Source organism: Neovison vison, chromosome 12, assembly GCF_020171115.1.
Source record: "Neovison vison isolate M4711 chromosome 12, ASM_NN_V1, whole genome shotgun sequence".
NCBI classification, from domain to species: domain Eukaryota; kingdom Metazoa; phylum Chordata; class Mammalia; order Carnivora; family Mustelidae; genus Neogale; species Neogale vison.
Genome location: NC_058102.1, coordinates 38,227,977 through 38,246,501, shown reverse-complemented (window position 1 = coordinate 38,246,501; position 18,525 = coordinate 38,227,977). Strand labels below are relative to the sequence as shown.

Sequence of the window (18,525 nt, the reverse complement as noted above, 5' to 3'; positions counted from 1 at the left end):
ACAGCACTCACTGTTTTATTATTTTTTAAAGATTGATTTGAGAGAGACAGAAAGAGAGTGAATGCGGGGATGGGGGAGGGGCAGAAGGACAGAGCGGGAGAATCTGAAGCAGACTCCACACTGGGCGCAGAGCCCGATGCTGTGCTCCATCTCACAACACTGAGATCATGACCTGAGCAGAAACCAAGAATCAGAGGCTTAACAGACTGTGTCACCCAGGCACCCCTACACCCTTTTTTTAAATGAACTTAAAAGTTATTTGATAATGAAGACAATACTTCCAGTCTGGTGTCTAATACTTTTACTTCCCAGCAGCATAATACCACTTTGGTCAGATTGAACCACTGCACAGTTTTGCAGCTCTTTCAGAAAAATAAAGAAAACAATTGCAAAGACGCGATCACATGCAATGGTGAGAAAATAGTACTATTGCCCGATCTTTCCCTGGAAATGCGAAATATCCTTGGTTCAGCTTCACACTGTGTGTTTATTAGAAGCCCTTACAGCAAGGGATTTTGTTTGTTTCTTGTAGCACCAGATAAACACAGTGGCTAACACATAATTCTGAAAAGTCATTGACATATTTATCACACGTCAAAATTTTTCGGAACCTGCACTTTACCCATGTCCCTGGCTTGACGTGTTCTTCTCGAGAGTAAGCTGTTAATGTGAGATTGAGTTCTCAGTCTGCTTCTGCCTCTGATGGACTGTTGACCTTAATACTGAACTATCTTTTTGTTTACTACTTTACAACTTCAAAGTACTTTTATATACAGTGACTCATTTAATGACCCGTTTATTTTAATGTAATGGCATCCCCCAAACCACAGATCATGGTTAGACACATGAACTCTTATGTTACATTGCATGGGTTCAGATCCCCATTTCATCTGCTAGCTGTGTGACCTGGACAAGTCGCATACCTGTGCCTGTTTTCTTACCTATAAAATGAAACCTACTAGAGTTGTTGAAGGGATTCAATGGTACAGCCCATGGAAAGTACCAAGCACAGCAGAACCTAGTAATAGCTAAGTGTTATGAATAAATTATTACTTACCTACCTTGCTGGGATCTAACTATGGTATATGGGCAAGGCGAGTAGTATTTTTGAGTGTTGCTTTTAGAAAAGCAAGCTTGCATAAAATATGAGCAGGGGGTCTTTCATGATTTCCATGAGCCAGGGATTTTCTTTATGTTGGCTGTGAAGAGGGAGATGGACAGTAAACCCTGGCTATCGCCAGAGCAAATGTGGAGTTCCTCACAGTAAGCCCCAGGAGGGCACTATGTCTGTCTTGTTTGCCATTGTATTTCTAGAATCTACCATGTACTCGGTGCACAGGAAATATTTGTTAAATGAATAAATACATGGAAAAGGCTTAGTAGCTGTGATTCATCTTTAGCTCACATATAGTCTAGAAATCGAATGGGAAAGAAGTGATCTTTTGAAAGCAGAAGAAGATTTAGAGATGTGTCCCCAATTACTATGAACTCCTCAGAGAGAAGTTATCAGAAAATATGAAAGGTGATATTAATCACGTGCTTGATGTCATGACTTTTCTTCCTTTTTAAAAAACTGAAACAGAATATTTTATAAAACTCATAAATGGAGTTCTATGTGTTTTAATCGCCCTTACAATAACTCAGGGAGCTTTCATAAAGAACTAGAAAGGCTGAGCTTTCTTCATTGTTAAAAACTTAATCCCCAAACACTATCCCTCATCTAAATGGCCTCAAATCCTTGAAGCTTTTCAAGTAATTGATTCCAAATTCAATCTATCTGAAAAGTATTTATTTATGAAAAGAGTCAATTCTGGTTCTATGAAATTCAGAAATTACAGTGCCAATTGCTGTATGCTGGTGAAATTTGTCAAATTATCTGAAGGCAAGATTCGTTTGTCTATCGACCTAAACCCAATCTTCCATTCATTCAACAAACACCATTTGAGCCCCTATCATGTGCCAGGCCCCCCCACCGGATGTCAGGTCCACAAAGCTGGCACAGACCTTCTTCTCGTGGAGTTTATGATCCAGAGAGGGCCACGCTGGGTAGGACTGCCCCAAGTTTGGGGAGCTATTGCCTAACGTTGGCTTCCCTAAGTCTTCAGAGCATTGATTTCTACTTCACAGCCCTATCCAAAGCTGGTCTCATTAACAGGCTGTCCGTATAATAAACACAAACCAGCTAAAAGATGAGAAATTCAGGCATTATTCACCCATTCACAGATATCTATAAATGTTTAAGATAACGTAGACAAAATCTCCCAGCGTCTTGGAGTCCTATGGGCACAGCTGAGTAAAACGAGCTGGGATCACATCCGTTCGATTTGTCGCGGTTGAGAACCGCATTTGTAAATTGATGTAATTAATCCATCTCTAGCCAAGTTTGTCCGAGACAGCCTTGAATTCTTAAAAAGCCCCTGAAAGCTAGATTTTACATTTAGATTTTAGCATTGTCTTAAAAGATAGGGGTAGTTCACAGACAGAGAGAATTCCCCATTGATTACATGATTGAGGAAGCACAAAAGTCTGTTACTTTTCCAAAAGTCAATTGTAATTTAAGCTCATTATCTCTCGGCGGATGTTCTATTTCAAATGGCAACAGAATCAAAATGGAAATGCCCCAAATGGAGAGGTTCAGGTATTCTTTTTACTAAACTATGCTCTGTGTACTGGCCTTCAAAATCACAGCAGGAAAGAATTTCGCAAAATCTGGCCACCGACCTGACCAAAGGAAAGAACTCAAATTCACCAGGATCATGGAAGAATAGTAGTACTAGATCTCCCCCCTAACTTTGAATATCTAATTATGAGACTCAAGGGTGACATTCACGTAAGAGCAACCTGATAGGTCCTTAATATGATTTTGGACACGTCAGTGGCTCAACCAGGATCATTAATAATAAAGAACATTAGAACATTAGTACAAGTGGTAGTAAATTTTTTCCCTTTTCCTCTGGCTTCGGTGAAACGTAGAGAACCACACAGGGGCCTCTCTAAGTCTTAGGAACAGAAACTTTTGATTAAAACTTTAAGGGAAGGTTTATATTTCAATGACCAGATTTTACTGAAAACAAAACAAAACCCAAACCCGGCCATTTGGTCATTTGTATGTAGGACCACTGTGACATGTAATCTGTCTTTAGATGCCTTTGGTGTGATGGTTCGCCCCTTCACTTTGACAAAGGACTTGGCATACATTTATTAGCATTTAACATTATGCAAGTGAAGCATAACATACAAAGACATCTAGAAAACACAAATGTAAGGTATCGGTTCATTTGATAGCTGCTTCTATAACACCATGACAATATATATTGATGGAAAAACATATGATCATTTCATATCAACCATACGCTTACGGTTAAATGAAAACAAACCTTAAGCTCCAAATTTACACAAGGCATTGAAATGTGTTGAAATGACCATTTTCTCATTACAAGGGTGCAATGATTTCCCTTTATGAGAATCTGTGGCATCGTCTGAATAGCTTTTATACTTCTTTGTTAAATGATAACTAAAATATATGTTTTATTAAATTTTTCTTATAAAAATGAGAACTACCTCTTTCAAACTGAGTAATACTCACGCGTAGTCTCCATTCACTCCCTTTAGTCATGCTTATCTCTTTTGTAAACCTATTTTACATAACATTCAAGGTCCTCCCTCCCTTTGCCCTCCCTCCCCTCCCCCACCCCAGTTTTCTCCAGTAAAAAATGATATGTTTACAGGAAGGTTGTTGAAATTGGTGTAGCTCCTAGTTTCCTCGCTCTTTGCTCTCTGCTGGGTGATGTGTTGTGAAGAACAGGCAGAACTTGGTATTGACAATACTACCCCTTGGCAGGGCAAAAGAAAATGTGTGGTTTTATTTTATTCTGACTGGTTTTATCTTGTTTTCAAGCAATAGCTCTTGAACAGAGTTTCATCAATTTCTAATCTGGGGGACTATCTGAAATGTAAACTCTATGTTGGGGAATCAATTCCTGCATTTGAGAAAAGGGAACATCCAAATATTTGCCTCAGTTTCAATGCTCTTTCTAGAATGTTTCAGCTGAAACATTTATTCTTTTTTCTGGTACATTTTTGTGCCTAAGTTATTTAAGTGCCTAAATGATTATTGCCTCTTATTCATTCCATTGAGTAAAGTCAATTTATGTGCTTAGATTTATCATAAGTCAAAAGGGATGATCTGTATAGGGGGCTCCTAATAGATCATTTTCCAGCAACTGATACTTTCTGAAAGATGGTATCTCCTTGTCTATTTCCCTACATGAATATGTGTAATGAACTAGGCATTTTTTCCCTCTAGAAGGAACAGCTTCTTTTCATTTACAATATTATATCCTGGTTTACAGCTGCATAATTTTAAAAGGAGTAATACTTTTGGTTTGGGGAAACTGATCTAAACATTGTGTGAAATATGTATTTGTGTGTGTATATATATATATATATATATGAACACATATCATAATTGAGCTTTGTAAAGTTCTCAGCTTTAAAATATTAAATAAATTTCTATAACGACGTATCGGTGTAGGTAGAAAGAGTTTAGATTTCTCCAGAGTTTATCAATCAAAAAATATAAAACTTAACCAAAAGCTAGGTCTGTTACTAGTGTTCTCTTACCAGATTTGTAACATTTGGAAAGAGAAGACCTCAGTTCGTAGCAAATACACTCTGATAATATATATTGTGTGGAATAAATATACATTATATCCTGTTAGAATTAATAATCATAGATAAAAGCAATACTTAAATTAAAAAAAAATACCCTATGAGAGTTCTCTTCCCTTGCCTCTAGTAAACCAAAAGTTGGGCAAAAATTGTTGCACTCCATTAATGCATAATTAAATTCATGGAGACAGAAAATAAAAAGCCAGTTGCTTCTAGAACCTGAATAGAGTATCAAAAGCATAACTTGCCATTTTGAAGGGGGGGGGTGTGGATAAATGCTCAATTTGCAATTAACTGGAATTCTATTTCGGACAATTCAGCAATATGGATGTGGACAAGGTCAGGGTATGGATACCCTGTGTAGGTTTCTTGTAAGTGATAACAACCTTGAACTGATACAGTTTGAAATACAGCCTAAAGAGGGATTCGTTCATCTCTGGAAAAGCTATAGCCCAAAGATTCACTTTGTCTTGGCCTGGTGATTTATCAGAAAGTCATGGTCTTGACTCTTCTTGTACTACTTCAGTCTGCAGACTGGAAAACCTCTCCCTTTACACACTGAGAATTCCCACTGCAGCGAATGGAAGGTCTGTGTGTGTAAAGAGTGCGTGAGCAGTGGGATTCAGCCCCCGAGAAAGACGGTGTCGAGTCGCCTTGGTAAAGAATTCATACACCCCGTGTTCACAGCTTCTTGACAGGTATAATTATCAATGTGGTCTCTTCCTTTTACTATGTGCTGGGATTCGGAAGCCCGGTTTCGAATTTGTGACTATCAGATCTTCGATCAGGGTGGCTTCTCTTTAAGGACCTGAAAGAGGGGGAAAGAGCGAAGGGAAGCCAGTGATGAGTATTCATTTGTCAACGACAATATGCTAAAAATATCAAAAGAGCGTGCGCTATGCGAGAACAGCAAGAATTATTTTAGGCCCTGTCACTCATGCACAATCTTCCACATATTTAAAAAAAAAAAAGTTGCTTGATGTTTGCCAAGGAAGTCATTATCAAACGAGGATGGAAAAGACACAGTTGTTCCCCAAAATGAAACACAGAACACCAGTCAGGAAGCATTTCAAAAGCCCAACATTTCTGCTTCCCAGTTCCAGATGCCTCTCTTTCTTCTTCACGAAGGTGAAGGCTAGCTAACCTTTACAGTGTGATTCTCAGGGTGATTCTATAGTGCTCTGGTTGGGGTACCACCAGCAGAGCCCCCCACTGACAAGGGGGAAACACCAGCCTCCCCTGCTCTGAAGCAGATTCTCAGGCCTGTTTCTTCTCGCACAAGGTCAGCCTGACGCCAAGTTGAACGCCGTGGGCAGTTGAACGCCACATGCTCGGACCCCGAGAAGCAGCTTCATGGGAACACTCTCCCCGAGGCCAGTAACTGTTCCCCCACCATGGGATCATTTCAGAGACAACAGTGCTTTCCGATCTCTGTTTCTAAAGCTGCAGATATTTTTTATGCCCATGAATGTCAAGCATGCTACACAAAATGGATTTTTACAGATCGTGGCCAGCCTCGTAATCTACCTACTTTGCATCAGCCCCCCCTTCCCCCCTACTCCCCCCACTCAGCGCTGGCAGGCCTTCAGCAGATGTGCCTGGAAGCCCTTGAGTGGGGCTTCAAAGCCCTGCACAAGGCCATTGTGCTTCTTCAGGACCCCTACTACAATAGGACACCTACTCCAACTGAGTGCTCAGTAATTGTCACATATTTTGTTAAAAGTTCTACACATTTTTTTCTTAATCTCCGTAACAGACCATTTCACAGAATCTTCTGTTGAATAACTTCCTACAGGTCCCCGGGGTGGGCAAGGGACAGAGATCTAGAAACTGAATTTTTAACAAATTAATTTATTATATAGTACATGTCCCAAGGGAACAGGACTCAGAACAGGTGAATTTTAGTAACAGTCTTGGTTCTTTTCACCTTTCCAGAAAGTGGGGAGGGAGTAGGCCTGAGAGATATGCCAGCAGCTAAGAGATCACCGGGCATCCAAAATGTGGGTCACTGAAACACCCACTGGGAAGAACCATCTGCACCAAATGTTCCCATTATTTCTCTCATTGCTTTGATTTGTAATTCAAAGGGTCACTGGTTTTTTTTGTTTTTTTTTACTTGTTTAAATAAAAGCCTTTTTTTCCCATATTGATGTAAATTTTATCACTCTGATTGCTTTGCTAACTTTTATTTTTTAATTTTTTTAAGATTTTATTTATTTACTTGAGAGAGAGAGAGACCACAAGAAAGGGACCACAAGCAGGGGGAGTGGGAGAGGGAGAAGTAGGCTTCCCACGGAGCAGGGAGCCAGACCTGGGGCTGGATCCCAGGACCTGAGATCATGACCTGAGCCGAAGGCAGATGCTTAACAACAGAGCCCCCCAGATGCCTCCTTTGCTAACTTTTAAATGAGCCATTGTGGGAGGCACATTAATGGACCCTAAATCTGTCCACGTCCTAATCCCTGGCATTAGATCCCATGTTAAAGGGAGATTAAAGTCGTAGATGGAATTAAGGTTGCTAAACAGCTGATGTTAAAACAGGGAGAGGATCCTGGATTGTCCAGGTAGGATCTGTAATTAACATTAAAAGTGGATGGTGGAGAGAGGAGGAGCCAAGGGAGGGGATGTGATATGGAAGCAGATGTCAGAGCAAAGCAGTGAGGGCTCAACCACGCTTGCTGGTTGTGAATATGGAGAAAGGACCACAAGGCAAGGGATTGAGAGTGTGTCTAGAAGCTAGGAAAGGCAAGGAAATGAATTTTCTCCTTGGAGCCTCCTAAAGCCCAGAGAGACTGTGCTAGACTTCAGTCCTAAAGAATTGTAATTTACAACACAAATTATAAATTTGTGTTCCTTTATGCCACCAAATTTGTGGCAATTTTTTTAAGGCAGCAGCTAAGAAAGGAAGACAGCTGACATGATGGGAGTACTCTGAAGTAAGGGGTAAATGGTAAGGATGAGTTGGATGACTCTAAGTAGCGTAAGAAGGAATCCCTGGAAAGCAAGTGTGACCACGTCCTGTGACAAGGGATGGGGGAATGTAAGGGCGGGTGCCATTGAAGAAAACAGAAGCATAGCATGGTGATGTAGAGAAAGAGGCTTTGAAGCCCGTGTTTCTGGGTTCGAATCATGTCCCTATCACTTATAAGCTGTGAACTGTGGTATAGATTTTTTAAAAATCCTATATGCCTCAGTTTCTCCCTTTAAAATGAGATTCAAAATAGTACCTCCTACTCATAAGATTGTTGTGAAGATTAAGTACTTGAACATGGATGAAGCAATTAGAAGAGGCTTTTGGCACACCCTGACTGCTTAATAAATGTTACTTGGCATTACGATGATTATTGCTATTATTCTGGTTTTCTGCTTGGTGAACTCTGAGTTCCTTGGATTCGATTTTATCAGAGTCATCCTTTGAGGCTGGTTTCCTCAATTCTGCAGTGGGTCTCTGGATCGGACCAGCAGGACGGCGGCTGGGGCCCTGGTCGTGGGAGGTGAGACGGTCGGTAGCGGACAAGGGAAGGAGAGTGGGGGCCTGACAGGTGGTGAGGCCCCTGGTAAGCTCTAGCGATTTGTAAATCTGTTAAGATCCAGCCTGGTTTCAAATGCAGGGAATTCTCCACTGTCAACCCAGCAAAGGAGGTCAGAGAAATTGGACAATCTTTCAGTCTTGACTTCCTCAGAATGTTGACAACTCAAGAAGGATTCCTCTTCCTTCCTCCTTTTACTCTGTGAATCTGAGTGAAACAGAGATGTCTACAAAATGATGCTTTAAAAAATGAGGTGCTTAAAGCTGAGTAAATGTACTGCTCTTTGCCAAGAAAGTGGGGGTAGCATAAAAATAGCTTTATTCCTCTTCTCTGTTTAGGTTTCTATAATTCGGTTGTATAGTGATCATCTCTATTACCTTCTAGAAAATGTAATCTACTCCTGATTATGAAACATGGAAGTTAGGGGGAAAGACAAGTGAGTTTTGTTTCAGGGGAATTTGAAATTATAAGTGGGCAACAGAGATAGTCTCCACATACCACTTGCATTCAACCTGTTTTCCATTTGTATGCACTACTTACCATTACTTAATAAATTACACTATTTTAGATTTTTAAAAATTCCTAATTTAGAGAATAGAAATTGTGTTTTGCTTGATAAACAATAAGACTATCTGACAAGTATGTTGCTTTATTTGGTCTTTGCGTGACTTGTCAAACTTAAAAAAAAAAAAAATCAGAGATCGGTTCAAAGTAAATTAGTCAAATTAGCTTCAAATTTCTTCCCCAAAGCAACCATAGTATGAGTTAGGAAGTGTAACAAATCCCATTTAATCCTTAAAAATTTAATTAATTAAGAGTTGAGCAAGAGCTAATGCAGGTCTCTTTGACTGAATTCACCATAAAATCCATGGGTGACACGACTCGGTACCACTTCGCTCTTACTTAAAGTGGCCACTACCATTTCACCTCAAGGGGCCACGAGCGTGTGCGTAGCAAGGGCTGTCTTGGCAGGCATAAATGTAAATTTCACGCTCATTTAAATAGAACTTTCCCGTATCCTCTACAAGAGAAAAAGAGTTTGTAAATGTCTTTTATTAAAAACGTTAGTCTTTGGCAATGCGACAATAGGAAATTCTGAAGTGATTTAATGAAGACTGATGGGAGCGGAGAAATGAAATGGGGTGCACGGCCCAGCCCACAGTCATAGCCAAGCTGTATCCTTCCAAAGATGATTGAATAGATAGAACAGTGGAAGCTTTTAGTAAGACCTCAGAAGTCTGAACGGCAACATATTTCTTTTAAAACACTGTAGAATAATTTCACTGTGGGCCTGTGTGGCAAATCAATTAGGAAAATGGTGTAAGTCCGCATTACTGAGGAGGGAAGAAAAAAAAAAATGAGTTAGTGGAAAGAGTTCCACGTTTGACTAAAGAATTGTGGATGGATATTAGGAGAAAAAGACCTTTTTTCTTCTTTTTTAAGATTTTATTTATTTATCTGACAGACAGCGATCACAAGTAGGCAGAGAGACAGGCAGAGAGAGAGAGGAGGAAGCAGGCTCCCCGCTGAGCAGAGAGCCTGATTCGGGGCTCGATCCTAGGACCCTGGGATCATGACCTGAGCTGAAGGCAGAGGCTTTAACCCACTGAGCCACCCAGGTGCCCCAGGAGAAAAAGACCTTTGAAGGGATTATGACAGTAGCGGGCGAGGTGAAGTGCCTTTGTATACGCAATGGGTTAGAGAGGAAAACGACGTGGGCAAACTGCCTTGTCCACATGCACCCTTATCCCCCCATCCCAACCCTGTCATCCTGGTCCAGCCACTGCGTCTGTTGCCTGGACTGCTCTGTAACAGCCTTCTAATTAGTCGCTGCTCTCGCTCTTACCTTGCAATCCTCCATTTTCCTCAGAACAGCACGAGTGATCTTTTTAAATACATAAATCAGATCATGTCCCTCCTTTGCCTGAAACATTTAGTGGCTTCCACCGCAATAAAATCTAACTTCCCTCTGTGATTTAAAAAGCTTTCTGTGACCCGGCCCCGATCTACCTCTCTGTCCTTACTCATTATTTCCTAACTAACTACCCCAGCTTTCTTTCTATTCCTCAAACATCAAATAGCTCATGTCTCTCTTAGAGCCAGGCACTGGCTAACTCCGTTCCTTCTTATGCTCATTTCTGGCTTCTCCTCAGCATTCAACCTCAGAATAAAAGTTCTCTCCTTTGAGATGTCTCCCCTGATCACCTAATAGAAGGTTGTCACCTAGCCAGTGTCTATCAAAGCATTCTACTTGAACTCTCTGAAGTACTGGTCCCCATAGGCTATTTTCATTTACCTGGATATTAACTATCTCCTCCAACCAGAAGGTAAGCATCATGATGCAAGAACTTTGCTTTGCTCAGGCTGTTTCTACAGCCCATTGAACAGTGTCAAGCCCAGGGCAGTACCAAATAGATACTTGTTGCTGAATAAATGTAGTTTTTAGAGTGAACGTTAGGTTGGGCGCCTGGATGGCTCAGTTGGTTAAGCCGCTGCCTTCGGCTCAGGTCACAGTCACAGGGTCCTGGAATGGAGTCCTATATCGGCCTCCTTGCTCAGCAGGGAGCCTGCTTCTCCCTCTGCCCACCACTCCCCCTGCTTGTGCTCTGTCCTCACCCCCTCTCTTTGACAAATAAACTCTTTAAAAAAAAAATTAGAGTGAATGGAAGGTGATTTTTAGTTGAAGTCACCAAACTATGGGATATATACCATAAAACCTACAAGCTATGAAAGAAAGTTAGACTGCTGAATTCTCAGCCATGTCTGAGGACAAATCCTGTAGTCTTTACACTTCCCCATGTAGCTTCTCCTTCTGGTGTGAGTCACAAACCATTGAAAGGCACATGTCATATCCAATGTTTCTGGTTGTTCCAATAGTAGTCTGATAAAATGCCTACTGCCATTTTCCCAAGAACATCTGGACCTCCTTTCAAAATCACATTTGCAGACATCATAGTGGAGAGGTGTGTTATGCTATTAACTATCCTTCCAAAGGAAAGCAAGGACAATTTATAGAACTCCAGACTATCTGATGTGGGCAGATGGAATGGCCTGCAACAGCAAAAAGGAAAATAATTCTACACTCCTTGAAAGTGTGGTTGTGAGGGCTCCACAAAGCCACTGCAACTTCATATCACTCATCTAAAAAATGGGGTTTTAGAGATACTTACCTGGAAGGATTTTTCTGAGGATAAGGAATAACATAGGAGAAAAGCCTAGCACATAGGAAGCACTTCAAAGATGGGGATTCTTACTCTTTACATTTTTTCCCCCTTAATGTTCTTTTTTTTTTTTTTTTAAGATTTTATTTTATTTATTTGAGAGAGAGAGACAGTGAGAGAGAGAATGAGCGAAGAGAAGGTCAGAGAGTAAAGCAGACTCCCCATGGAGCTGGGAGCCTGATGTGGGACTCGATCCCGGGACTCCAGGATCACGCCCTGAGCCGGAGGCAGTCGTTCAACCAACTGTGCCACCCAGGCATCCCTCCCCCTTAATGTTCTTAAAAGCATATCGCAAGACCTGACTAAGAAATTTTGTAACAGTGGTATTTAGAAAAAGGCACCCACACTGGCAGGTCTCCCCATCATTCGTCACGATGGAGTAGTTTTCCAGGAATTTCTATCAGTATTCTAAAGGGATCCTCCCAGGATCCGCACTATATGGTTGGTAAGTCTGTACACTGTGCAAAGGCAACTGGCCAAGAGGGTGAGTGGGGGGCTGGAACCCAGCCCACACTGTTGTCATTGAGCTCCGTGCCCAGGGACCTGGGTTGCCCAGAGGCTGTATTTCCCTCATGTGTATATAGAGGCGCCCTAGAGAGTCTCCACCTGGCCCTCCCAAGTATATTATTTTCCAAAATATCTTACATTGGCACAACACGGCTGAATGGCCTATAAAAAGTCAGCAACTATCTTGTTAACGTTTTCTGAGGTCTTCATTGTTTTTATTTGCATGAGTGATTCAGGGGCGCGGGGTGGGGGTGGGGTGGGGTTGTTAAATCTAATGCTTCTGTCCCAGCGGTGTCAGAAACAAGAAGTATGAAAACCCTCCACACACTCGTCCGTGTCAGGGACCTCGCGGGTATGTGAAGAAGGCGCTTCTCACCTAGGACATGTGGTTCTGCTGTGTCTGCTGCTGCTGCTGCTGCTGTTGCTGCTGCTGAATGAGCTGCTGCTGCTGCTGCCGGCGCCGGGCCGTGCGGAGCTTCTCGAAGCGCGCCTCCATCTCTTCCAGGACTTTGGGGGTGTAGCGGACCACCAGCTTGACGCTGTCTTTAGCAGCCTTGAGCAGCTCCACCGCTTTCTCGTGGTGCTCCCCTTCCACGCTCTGAAAAGACAGGGGCAGCGCTTAAAGGGGCGAGCTCGCGCCCTCTTCTCCCTGCGAGACCCATCTGTGATTAGGGTCTCCTTCAAATCCCGGGTTGACAGGTCAAGAAGGCACGGCAGATGGGGCGCGCTGCTAGGGCTGTTGTTATTTACTGCGTTTGTGGTCGAAGGAGAGGCAGGTGAGGGCGCACTAGGGTACAGGACGGATTGAATGGGGGTTCAGGTTTGGAGGGTGAGAAGCCACCAGGACCTAAGAGACCTCGCTAACGTTGAGCGTGGGATTTCTAAAGTTCAGCTGGAAGAGGAAATGCACTGGTCAAGGAAATTCTTAAAGAATTTAAGAAAAAATAATACGAAGGGGAACTTTCGCTATCAGAGACTGATGTGATTGGGAATCTTATCTCGATTAAAGCAGTGTCTTACTGTTGTAGTGACAGAACACGGAGTCTAGAAGCGGATCCATCATGCGTAAAACTTTGTTATATGATAAATGGGGGATTTAGACCAAAGGGGGAAAGGACGGCTAAATAATGATGCTGAAACAAATCATTAAATGATAGAAAATAATGTAGAGCCGGATCTCCTAGACTATGCTAAACATAACCAATTAAAAATTTACATGGAAAAATAAAACCATAAAACAACTAAAATGAAGCAGAGCTGAAATGTTCATCTGGCAATGGAGAAAGAATGCTTAGGTAAAAATGCCAAGGGGGGGGAATCACAAAATCAGATTTACAAATTGTAAGTTTCTATATCTCATATACAATAAAAGGGCCAAATAACAAACAAGAAAAAATATTCTCGGTATATGACAATTTGTTCATATTCTTACCATGAAGGACTCTGAAGAGTCTATAAAGTCCTAAGCAAGATGGGCTCATGAACTCAGGGACAAATAATTAAAATAAAACAAAACAAAACAAAAAGCACCCTATGAAAGGATGTTAAAGTTCCCTTGCAATGAAAGAAGTACAGATGAAAAAAAATACTTCATTTATAACTCTAATTTTAAAATGATGAATATGTATTTTTTAAAATAGGGTGTATTTGCAAGGACCGAGGGAAATGGGACTGTCATACAAGGCTAGTAACTTAACACAAACTGACACGATTTTTCCAGAGGGCATTATTGTTATGCATCAAATAAGCCCTTTATAAAGAATAGTTTATTTTCAGAAAAACTTACTAAGGATATAATCAGATATGCACACATACCTATAAGGTAGGGATGATGAAGCAGAAAGCAAAAAAATAAATCACTTCTTGGCTTTTGAGTTCCAAGTCTTGGAGACATCATGGTATAGATAATAGTTGGGAAACTATGTTTTTACTACTTGTACTACAAGTAGGTACAAAGATGTTTCTATTCCCAAACCTTCTAAAGAGTCTCCAGGTTGGGATTAGGGAGAGGCAAAACAGAAGAAAGCTGTAATCAGACATTGCAGGGCCCCAAGAAAAGGAGATAATCTTCCCTGTCAGCTGATCCTCGGGGCAGATAACCTAACCCACATTTTATAGATCAAAGTGCACAGGTCTTTTTGACTTGCTTCCTGGATAAAGCTCCCAGGAAAAAAAAAAAAAAAAAAAAAAAAAGTCTGCATGAGGAGATAGGCTGAGAGAGTGTCAGAACACCCAAGAGTGGACTGAAGAGACCGGGAAGGCCACCCGCCACCCCAGGTTGGTGGAGATCACATTTTATAACCCAAGCAGAAAGGGGTCTAAAAATGGTATTATATTGAGCTACAAAAAAATAAAGTGAGTTGCATTTCAAGCACACTTCAGTTATATCTGTGGAGACTCATGATGGCCACATTATACAGATTTGGAGACAAGAGACCGTGTTCCAATGTTATCACTTGCTTCATCAAGGTGGATGTGGACTGAGAAAAAGAAAGTGCTTTGAATTTAGCAATGAGGCAGCCATCATGGCGTGTAAGAATACTGCTTCATCACATGTACGAAGCAGATACTAAGGATTTAAGAAATGACCATGATGAGCCCTGGAGACAATTTACAGAACCAGCCCTTCCCCAAGTCTGGAGAGCAAAGGTTTATAAACAGTGGTTGACAGAGTGAGTTTTTGCCTGTGGTTAAAACCTAGGAAAATAGGCTTGTTCATTGATCAATTCATTCTCTTAATTATTCATTCAATCATGGACTTGGTCCCTCAACAGATGCTTATTTAGCATTTATTCTATGAGTTCTATTCTACTCAGTTCTTGGGAAGAACATTAAAGGATAGAGGAAAACTCTGACCACTTTGTACAATATCATCCCTGTTTTCAGTGTGCTCAAAATTTCTAATTTGCCTCAAGATGAATGGTTATGATGTGAAAAATCTTCAAAAGGAAATCTGAGTGATTTGATTGTTGACGCCCTTCTCTAATTTCTCTTTTAATATTAAAATGTATGTGTTCATATATTTCAATAACATTGAAATTGGTTCAATTTCATTGGTTCACCCGTTTTCTAGGCCAGATGATTAATCTCCAAACTCCCTTTTTGGCTTTTGTTCTGTTTGCTTTCATTTAATAGGGTTGGAAATTCTAGGCCAGACCTTTAGAGGCCCATTATCCCCATGTAGGCACTATGCCTGCAACTTAAGAGTTGCCACGGGAGGGCTGTGAGGCTGATACATGGGGCTATCAAGCTCTCACCACAGGGACAGAGAACTGAGAGAAATATGGCTGGTATGCCATACTCAGTCCCACGGAACCCTCAAAGTTACCCTCTCCCAGCCCAACTTCTGTTCTCCCTCATACAGTTAGCGATTTATTAAAAACCAGACTCCACAGTCTTTGAATTTGGAATGTTTGCCCTGATGCTCTCTCTCTCTGACTCAGGCTCTCCTTCAGCTCACCAGCGATACCAGGTCTCCTGGTCTGACTCCACCTTCCACCTTGCTTTCTTCACCAGGGCACAGAACCTTCTGATGGGATCTGGGCAGACGGTCGTACTTCTGCTTCCAAAAATGTTTGGTTCAAAGAGTCTAAAGTTTATAATTGAAGGGTACAAGAGAAACTAAGAGGTAACTCAGAGATTCGAAGAAATAGAAGTATGTTTGTAGAATGTACTATTTCAAACCCTCTTCAACCTTATTTTTTAATTATTTTCGGAAAAATGTCTCAACTCTTGTCTTAATGACTGATCTGGATGGCTTCTTCCACTGGCCTTTGCCTACTTTGCGGATGCTTTTCAGTGCAGATGCTTGCCTCTTTAACCTATAATTTATCTCTTGAGTGCTCTTAGTCCCTTAGCTCAACTTATTAGAAGAATAAGGCTGTTTTCTCTTCTTTGCTTTTCTTTCTCTTCTTTTTTTTTTCTTTCCTTCCTTCCTTCCTCCTTCCCTCTCTTTTTTTCCTTTCTTCCTCTCTCTCTCCTTCCTTGCTTCCTTCCTTCCTTTCTCTCTCTCTCTCTTTCTCTCTTTTTTTTAAAGCTAGGAATGAAAAAGCAGATCACCTTCCCATGGAGGTCTCATCCATGCATAAAAAGCCACCAAACTATCTGCTCAGTGAGGGTATATGTGTTGATGTGCAAACACTTGTTAATAGGTATTCCTTGAGCCCTAAAAGTTTATCACCTATCCCTACTTTTGGCTTCTCCTATTTCTCACTTTTAATGAAAGTGTGCCTTATTTTGAGCTAAGTATATAAAACATGCTTTTTGAAATGTAATCGTTCATTTGTTGACAATTGAACTGTTTCTGTCAAAGCTTTATGTATAAAAGCCATCCTGACCCAGAAATTGTCCTTTGTGACACCTCGCTCTTGGAGCGGTCACTGAGACCCTGGGGCACCAGCTCGTCACAGATGGGGAGAGTGTGGCCCTTCTGTACTTTGAAGAAACCTTGAGGGGCTTCCTGTTTTAAAGCAAAACCCCCTCTTGCAGTTAAAATTGGAAATTCTATATGATTGGATTTCATTCTCTTGCTTTAAGGGTTTTGGTGTACCTACTGCAATTTTAGGAACTCATAAGCAAGGATTCATTTAGTAAAGACATCTGGTGAAAGATGTTATTTAGAAGGCGAGGGGTGGTAGAGAAGGCATGGGGGAATAGTAGGTACCTAAAAAACATTTAGACTAAGGAGAATATGGTCCTGAAAAAGAAAAGGCCCTACAGAGAGATATTATCTGCCCCACAGTTACACATACTTTGGCCATAATCATTTACCAGAATGAATTAAAAGGCACTAGGAAGAACAGACATTTCTATCCTGAAAATACATGTTTCTCCTGCTAAATCTTTTAAAAATATACATAGAAATCAGTATGAGAGAATCTTAATCATTTGTTATCACTTCCAAATGCATAAATACAAGCTAATAAAACATTAAATTGATATAAAACCATAATCCTATAATGTTACTATATAAGAGAAGATATTTCATTGAGGAAGCCAGGCGGAAAATAGCTCAGTAAAAACCAGTTGCATACTGGTTTCATCAGTAATCTATGCAGTGGTAAACTCAAGGAAGCTTTGAAGTTAGTTAATTTGATGAAAGTTTAATAAATCAGTGGCTGGTAAATGAACCAACTTAACAACATGGCTGGCTTCTGCTCTTTCAATAGCTTTGCTATTTCCACAGGTTGGGAGATAGCAAAATGGTTGCTAGTTCATGGTATGCTCAATTTCCTGGTTGATTAAGAATTCTGTCTAATAAAAGAGAACTTTGGATCCCACTGCAGACACTAATTTGCTCATGACTTGTGTTTCTTCCCTGTTGCACTAGGGAACCTCGTTGTTAAATTTTGACCCTGGCTGGCCCTCAGATAGAAGAGATGCCCGTCCTGGGGAAGAAGCTTGTTATCTGTGCGTAATTAGCTGTCAGATGGTCCATGCCCAGGTCTTTATGCAGGTCTCATTCTGTGGGGACTACTTGAACATAATCCTGACAGAGTTTGCTGATACAAAAGTTGCTTAAATACTTTTCCAGATAACCAAGTATTCCCTCTACCTCTCTGTTACTCTAGGCTTATCTGGAGACAGGGTAATATATGGGCTCCTACCATGACTTCAGTCATTCCTTTGCATTGAGGGCCAAATGATCCAGGGAGTAAAATATATGAAGAGCGCTGGGTCATAGGAATCAGGTAGCTCAGAAACTCAGAACATTACAGCTGTAAAGACCCTTAGAAACAATCTTCGTTATCTCCTTGTATCTAATCTTTGGTCTTGTTAACATCCATCACCAATTATAGTTACAAAATGCTTGTGACGAGAACTCTTGTGACCAGAACTCTTAAGATCTACTTTGTTAACACTTTCAATTTTTATTAATACAGAATTATTAACTACAATACAGATGCAATACAGAATTATTAACTACAGTTGCCATGGTGTACACTATACCCTTCTGACTTACCTATATCTGGAAATCTGTGCCTTTTGTACAGAGATCGGTTTTTTTGGGTGATGTGAAAGAATAGGAAATAATGACAAGGGTGAGATTGGTCGATTCCAAGCTCTAAAGTGCATGAATTGTCTAGTGAAGGAGCAGCATGAGGGCTACGTGAAGGGCTCCCTGTGGGTTATGGTTCTCACGTTGGAAATGTTCCAATATAGTCAAAGACAGACCTACTCCTTTTCCACAAAGTTTCCAGTGACTGATCATTTTGTTCTTAGGATAGTTTTTCTTTTAGTCCATTAAGTCATTTTATTATTTTAAGAGTACATATGTCTATATATAAAAATAAGTGTGTGTGTGTGTTTGTGTATACTCTGACATTTATTGAGCACTTACTAAGTGCAAAGCACTGCTAGCTACTTTCTGTGCATTATATCTAATCTTCATAACTCTATAAAAATGGGAATGGAACGCTTAAGAAATTTATCCTAGGCCTCCAGGTAATATGTGGATCAGATTAAAATGAACTGAGATCTGTTTCCAGAGAATTAGACTCTTACTTACCAAATTCATAGCATTAAACAAGATATTAAAGAGAAAGTAAATATCATATGGGGGGGGCTATTCCCTATTTGTGGTTTTTTTAAAGACC

At 40.8% G+C, this 18,525-nt stretch overlaps 1 protein-coding gene across 1 annotated transcript in view; it reads right to left on the bottom strand.

Annotated features, from left to right (window-relative positions):
- Positions 1–286: 286 nt before the first annotated feature.
- LIN7A (lin-7 homolog A, crumbs cell polarity complex component) overlaps positions 287–18,525 on the bottom strand; it is a 123,662-nt gene continuing 105,423 nt past the window's right edge. The window contains exons 5-6 of the mRNA XM_044227630.1: positions 12,306–12,527; positions 287–5,479 (exon numbers count right to left, since the gene is read on the bottom strand). Coding sequence (XP_044083565.1) covers positions 12,306–12,527 — 222 coding nt within the window. The 3' untranslated portion in view covers positions 287–5,479. The remainder of the gene's footprint in view (positions 5,480–12,305; positions 12,528–18,525) is intronic.